This window comes from Brachyhypopomus gauderio, unplaced genomic scaffold, assembly GCF_052324685.1.
Source record: "Brachyhypopomus gauderio isolate BG-103 unplaced genomic scaffold, BGAUD_0.2 sc46, whole genome shotgun sequence".
In the NCBI taxonomy this organism is placed as follows: Eukaryota; Metazoa; Chordata; class Actinopteri; order Gymnotiformes; family Hypopomidae; genus Brachyhypopomus; species Brachyhypopomus gauderio.
In genome coordinates this window covers 2,064,472-2,071,971 of record NW_027506872.1, presented here as the reverse complement: position 1 = coordinate 2,071,971, position 7,500 = coordinate 2,064,472, and the positions used below count along the sequence as shown (strand labels likewise).

The 7,500-nt window shown below is 49.6% G+C and overlaps 1 protein-coding gene across 1 annotated transcript in view; it reads right to left on the bottom strand.

Moving 5' to 3' along the window:
- The window catches only part of ntng2b (netrin g2b), an 86,506-nt gene that overhangs the window by 46,150 nt on the left and 32,856 nt on the right, over nucleotides 1–7,500 (bottom strand). Inside the window, exon 4 of the mRNA XM_076986312.1 lies at nucleotides 5,319–5,491. Coding sequence (XP_076842427.1) covers nucleotides 5,319–5,491 — 173 coding nt within the window. The remainder of the gene's footprint in view (nucleotides 1–5,318; nucleotides 5,492–7,500) is intronic.

Genomic DNA, 7,500 nt, shown 5'->3' with positions numbered 1-7,500 from the left:
CAGTCCACGCCTGTTCCCGTTCCCGCTGCCCGTTGGCAGTCCACGCCTGTTCCCGTCCCCGCTGCCCGTAGGCAGTCCACGCCGGTTCCTGTCCCCGCGACCCAGGAGAGGTCGTCTACGCCGGCTCCTGTTCCCGCTGCCCGCCAGCGGACCCTGCCTGTTCCCGCTGCCCGCCAGCGGACCCTGCCTGTTCCCGCTGCCCGCCAGCGGACCCTGCCTGTTCCCGCTGCCCGCCAGCGGACCCTGCCTGTTCCCGCTGCCCGCCAGCGGACCCTGCCTGTTCCCGCTGCCCGTCTGCCGGCTCCTGTTCCCGCTGCCCGCCAGCGGACCCTGCCTGTTCCCGCTGCCCGCCTGCCGGCTCCTGTTCCCGCTGCCCGCCTGCCGGCTCCTGTTCCCGCTGCCCGCCAGCGGACCGCGCCTGTTCCCCTTGAGACTGTGCTGCCCTCTATTGGGCCTGGACTCTTTGTGCCCCCTGCTCTGCCATGTGCCCCTGTCTCTTTGCCCATGTTCCCCTTGCTCCCATGTTCTGTCCCTGGTTTTGTGTTGGTCCCAGTCCCTGTCTGTGTGCCTGTTCGTGTCCTTGTGCCCGTCCCTGTGTCTGGTTCCAGTGGTGTCCTCTCTGTCCCGGTTCCCGTGTCTGTTCCCCGGATTGTGACCCACTTTGTTCCTGTCCCAGTCTCGGTTGTACAAGCCGTGTTTGCCTCAGTGTGTGCCTCTGCCCTGTCCCCTGGCCCCACTCCCGTGTCTGTCCCCAGTCCAGTACTGTCCGGCCCTGCTCCTGCTCCTGTCCGGCCTCCCTGTGTCCCGTGTCGTACCACGTCCCTGTCCGGCTCTTGGCCTGTCTCCCTGTCTCCAGTCCCTGCCGTGTCCCAGGTCCCTCGTCCTGTTTTGTCTGGTCCTGTCCCTCCGGTCTGTCCTGTGTCCGCTGTCCCTGTCCTGTCTGCCCTTGCGTGCCCCGGAGTGGCACGCTTTGAGGGGGGGTTATGTCACGTAGGGCAACGCCCCCTCTCGTAGCTGTCACTCTGGGTTCCCTCATGTCTGTATTCCCTGCCTGTTTGTCCCGCCCTACTCGTTGTCTCCGTGATTCCTCGTTTGTTACCACGCCCCCGTGTCATTGTTATCACCTGTTCCTTGTTTCAGTTCTATGTATTTAAGTCCCGTCATTCCCCCAGTCGAGTCATCCGTGGTTTTGTCTACTCTGTCGGTTGTGTTGGTTCACACTGTCATTGTACTTAGTCCTGATCGCCCGTTGTTCTCTGTTCTGTGTTACCCTGCCTTGATTTTGTTTTACCTGATTCATTATGCCCCTGTATTTGTCCCACCTTGATGGCTCTCCCGTTACGACCCCTGCTTGTGACAACGACTCTGCATACGGTATGTCCTTTAATAAAATATCTCGCTCTTCTCAGCATTTGTGTCCGTCTCCTCGCTCCGTGGCGCGAGCGCCGTTACAATCTCTACACTCTCTCCTCCATCTCTACACCCTCTCCTCCATCTCTACACCCTCTCCTCCAACTCTACACCCTCTCCTCCAACTCTACACTCTCAGCTCCATCTCTACACCCTCTCCTCCATCTCTACACTCTCTCGTCCATCTCTACACCCTCTCCTCCATCTCTACACTCTCCTCCATCTTTACTCTTTCCTCCATCTCTACACCCTCTCCTCCATCTTTACTCTCTGCTCTATCTTTACTCTCTCCTCCATCTTTACTCTCTCCTCCATCTCTACTACACCCTCTCCTCCATCTCTACACTGTCTTCCATCTCTACACCCTCTCCTCCATCTCTACACTCTCTCCTCCATCTCTACTACACCCTCTCCTCCATCTCTACACTGTCTTCCATCTCTACACCCTCTCCTCCATCTCTACACTCTCTCCTCCATCTTTACACCCTCTCCTCCATCTCTACACTCTCTCCTCCATCTCTACACTCTCTCCTCCATCTCTACACTCTTAGCTCCATCTCTACTCTCTCCTCCATCTCTACACCCTCTCCTCCATCTCTACACCCTCTCCTCCATCTCTACACTCTCAGCTCCATCTCTACACCCTCTCCTCCATCTCTACACTCTTTCCTCCATCTCTACACCCTCTCCTCCATCTTTACTCTCTCCTCTATCTTTACTCTCTCCTCCATCTTTACTCTCTCCTCCATCTCTACTACACCCTCTCCTCCATCTCTACACCCTCTCCTCCATCTCTACACTGTCTTCCATCTCTACACCCTCTCCTCCATCTCTACACTCTTAGCTCCATCTCTACACTCTCTCCTCCATCTCTACACCCTCTCCTCCATCTCTACACCCTCTCCTCCATCTTTACACCCTCTCCTCCATCTCTACACTCTCTCCTCCATCTCTACACCCTCTCCTCCATCTCTACACCCTCTCCTCCATCTTTACACCCTCTCCTCCATCTCTACACTCTCTCCTCCATCTCTACACCCTCTCCTCCATCTCTACACCCTCTCCTCCATCTCTACACCCTCTCCTCCATCTCTACACTGTCTTCCATCTCTACACCCTCTCCTCCATCTCTACACTCTCTCCTCCATCTCTACTACACCCTCTCCTCCATCTCTACACTGTCTTCCATCTCTACACCCTCTCCTCCATCTCTACACTCTCTCCTCCATCTTTACACCCTCTCCTCCATCTCTACACTCTCTCCTCCATCTCTACACTCTCTCCTCCATCTCTACACTCTTAGCTCCATCTCTACTCTCTCCTCCATCTCTACACCCTCTCCTCCATCTCTACACCCTCTCCTCCATCTCTACACTCTCAGCTCCATCTCTACACCCTCTCCTCCATCTCTACACTCTTTCCTCCATCTCTACACCCTCTCCTCCATCTTTACTCTCTCCTCTATCTTTACTCTCTCCTCCATCTTTACTCTCTCCTCCATCTCTACTACACCCTCTCCTCCATCTCTACACCCTCTCCTCCATCTCTACACTGTCTTCCATCTCTACACCCTCTCCTCCATCTCTACACTCTTAGCTCCATCTCTACACTCTCTCCTCCATCTCTACACCCTCTCCTCCATCTCTACACTCTCTCCTCCATCTCTACACTCTCTCCTCCATCTCTACACTCTCTCCTCCATCTCTACACCCTCTCCTCCATCTCTACACTTTCTCCTCCATCTCTACACCCTCTCCTCCATCTCTACACTCTCTCCTCCATCTCTACACCCTCTCTCCCATCTCTACACTCTCCTCCATCTTTACTCTTTCCTCCATATCTACACCCTCTCCTCCATCTCTACACTGTCTTCCATCTCTACACTCTCTCCTCCATCTCTACACCCTCTCCTCCATCTCTACACTGTCTTCCATCTCTACACCCTCTCCTCCATCTCTACACTGTCTTCCATCTCTACACCCTCTCCTCCATCTCTACACCCTCTCCTCCATCTCTACACCCTCTCCTCCATCTCTACACCCTCTCCTCCATCTCTACACTCTTAGCTCCATCTCTACACTCTCTCCTCCATCTTTACTCTCTCCTCCATCTCTACACCCTCTCCTCCATCTCTACACTGTCTTCCATCTCTACACCCTCTCCTCCATCTCTACACTGTCTTCCATCTCTACACCCTCTCCTCCATCTCTACACCCTCTCCTCCATCTCTACACTCTCTCCTCCATCTCTACACCCTCTCCTCCATCTTTACTCTCTCCTCAATCTCTACACCCTCTCCTCCATCTCTACACGTGTGGGGTAGGTAGGTATGTGTGTGTGTATACGTGTGTGTATGTGTGTGTGTATGTGTACTCACATGTGTTTGGTGACCCGTGTGGGGTAGGTAGGTAGGTGTGTGTGTATATGTGTGTGTGTACTCACATGTGTTTGGTGACCCGTGTGGGGTAGGTAGGTATGTGTGTGTGTGTATACGTGTGTGTATGTGTGTGTGTACTCACATGTGTTTGGTGACCTGTGTGGGGTAGGTAGGTATGTGTGTGTGTACTCACATGTGTTTGGTGACCCGTGTGGGGTAGGTAGGTATGTGTGTGTGTGTATACGTGTGTATGTGTGTGTGTGTACTCACATGTGTTTGGTGACCCGTGTGGGGTAGGTAGGTATGTGTGTGTGTGTATACGTGTGCGTATGTGTGTGTGTGTGTGTATACGTGTGTGTCTGTGTGTGTATACGTGTGTGTGTGTGTACTCACATGTGTTTGGTGACCCGTGTGGTAGGTAGGTATCTGTGTGTGTATATACGTGTGTGTATGTGTGTGTGTACTTACATGTGTTTGGTGACCCGTGTGGGGTAGGTAGGTATGTGTGTGTGTATACGTGTGTGTATGTGTGTGTGTACTCACATGTGTTTGGTGACCCGTTTGGGGTAGGTAGGTATGTGTGTGTGTGTATACGTGTGTGTATGTGTGTGTGTGTACTCACATGTGTTTGGTGACCCGTGTGGGGTAGGTAGGTATGTGTGTGTGTGTGTGTGTGTGTGTATACGTGTGTGTGTGTACTCACATGTGTTTGGTGACCCGTGTGGGGTAGGTAGGTATGTGTGTGTGTATACGTGTGTATGTGTGTGTGTACTCACATGTGTTTGGTGACCCGTGTGGGGTAGGTAGGTATGTGTGTGTGTGTATACGTGTGTGTATGTGTGTGTGTGTGTACTCACATGTGTTTGGTGACCCGTGTGGGGTAGGTAGGTATGTGTGTGTGTGTGTGTATACGTGTGTATGTGTGTGTGTGTGTACTCACATGTGTTTGGTGACCCGTGTGGGGTAGGTAGGTATGTGTGTGTGTGTGTATACGTGTGTGTATGTGTGTGTGTACTCACATGTGTTTGGTGACCCGTGTGGGGTAGGTAGGTATGTGTGTATACGTGTGTGTATGTGTGTGTGTACTCACATGTGTTTGGTGACCCGTGTGGGGTAGGTAGGTATGTGTGTGTGTGTATACGTGTGTGTATATGTGTGTGTGTACTCACATGTGTTTGGTGACCCGTGTGGGGTAGGTATGTGTGTGTGTGTATACGTGTGTGTATATGTGTGTGTGTACTCACATGTGTTTGGTGACCCGTGTGGGGTAGGTAGGTATGTGTGTGTGTGTATACGTGTGTGTATGTGTGTGTGTGTGTACTCACATGTGTTTGGTGACCCGTGTGGGGTAGGTAGGTATGTGTGTGTGTGTATACGTGTGTATGTGTGTGTGTGTATACGTGTGTGTATGTGTGTGTGTGTGTACTCACATGTGTTTGGTGACCCGTGTGGGGTAGGTAGGTATGTGTGTGTGTGTATATACGTGTGTATGTGTGTGTGTGTATACGTGTGTGTGTGTGTGTGTACTCACATGTGTTTGGTGACCCGTGTGGGGTAGGTAGGTATGACCCTGTCTTCCAGCTCTTGGCTCTGAATCCTTTCTTGCAGCGCTGACAGTCCTGTCCTGTGGTGTTGTGTTCACACACACACTGGAGAGTCCCGTTCACCAACACACACTGGGACGCGTGCAGGTTACACTTACACCTGGGGGACGAAGGGCACGGAGGAGTGAGTGGGGTATGTAGGGGTGAGAGTGGGGTATATAGGGGTGTAGGGGTGAGAGTACACAGTCAAACCTTCAACAACCAACACATTTACATCTGGTCCTGTCCTTGTAAGAACACGGGATCTTCATGAACAATGCCAACACACACACACACACACACACACACACACACACACACACACACACACACACACACACACACACACACAGTGTGTGAGATATGAATCGTGGTGGTAATGATTAAATCATGGCATCTATTTAGGAGGCGGTAAATGCCTGAACGTTTGTACCTCTACAGGAAATCATCCATTGCACATGCAGAGCCCAGCGGATGGTTCATGAATATTTATTATGGGTTCTTCTTTTAGTTATTTTTTTAGGTGTGTGTGTGTGGTGTGTGTACACTACAGTAGCTGAGCTCAGGTGTGCTGTTGTAAATTGGTTACGCTATAAAGAAATGAGGGTTTGTGTAAAATTTGTGTGATAACAGTGTGTGTGTGTGTGTGTGTGTGTGTGTGTGTGTGTGTGTGTGTGTGTGTGTGTGTGCGTGCGTGCGCAAACTGCTCCAGTTTAGTTTGTTCTGGGGGACTGAGCACAGATCTATCAGCATCAAATATTCACAACCTCGTCCTAACACTGAAGAATCTTTCTCCAGCTCTCTCATGGGCCTGCCTGCCCCATCTGCCCCACCTATATGCCCCTCCTCTCACTGTCTGCCCCTGTGTTCCCTCCATCTTCACCCAGAGCAGGTCTGATCCATTTGCCCATTGTCTGAGTCACTGAGAGAGAGGTGACCTACACAAGATCTCCTGACACCTGTTTGGGACAGAGCTCCTTCATCAGCTGCGTTCTCACACACACACTCTGAACTCACACTACACCATACTACATTCACTATACTACAAACTAGGGGTGACCTGCAATAGTCCCTGATTCGACTATAGTCGACTATACCCCCTAGTCGACTATGAACGTCATAGTCGAATGTACCATTCTAACTGCATGGGGGTGCCCAAGGATGCAGCTAAGCATTGTTACATAAAATGTCTTTGTTTTCGTTATATAGCCTTTTGTCAAATACAATCATTTGACAAAATCTAATCTAATTTCTGTTAATAAATATAAAAAAATATGTTTGCACATTAACAGTAGGCATCTTCGTTACTACACATTAATAAATCACACCCTGCAGTTGCACAATCCAAACGAGCGGAGCTGAACACGCTACAGAATACGTGCAGTATCTGCCGAGATTATAATGGCTACTAAAAAACTTCAAAAGTATTTTGAAAAACAAAGATGAATCAAACAAAGTAAAGTGTAAGTTATGTCATCAACGTCTTTCATTTCGCACAACAACAACCAACATGACATACCATTTAAAACGCGTAAGGCGAAAAAAAACGTTTGTCGTTTCAGTCGTGTCGTCTCGTCATGGTGCGTCTCGGCAAATAGGCCTATACAAACATTTTTTGTTGTTTGCTTAAAAACCCCGTTACTTGAACCTTTCCTTATATTTTTTGCTGTTGTGTGGCAATTTTTTTATATTTTCAGGCAGGCATATTTTATTTAAAATATTTTTGACATTTTGCACAGTGCCTGTCTGACAGTTCGATATGCGCAATGCGCACTGACGGTTAATGTTCTCTAATGTTTCATTAAAAAATAAATAAGTAAATAAATAAAAGCTGAATAAAGCCAACCTACCTGTTTATTCATTTATCTGAGTGTTTTAGGTTTTTACTTTGAAGAGGAAAAAAGTCCTGAATGAGAACGGGATCCCGTTTAAGGTGCTCTAAATAAAAAAAATAAAAATAAACCCTGATTTGACTATTAGTCGACTAAAGGGAAAAGCTGACGAATCAGATTCGACTATGAAAATCCTTAGTTGAATACACCCCTACTACAAACACTGTACTACATACACTATACTATGCACATTATACGTACACTATACTATGTCTGTGTTTGGACAAAAGGTCACAGA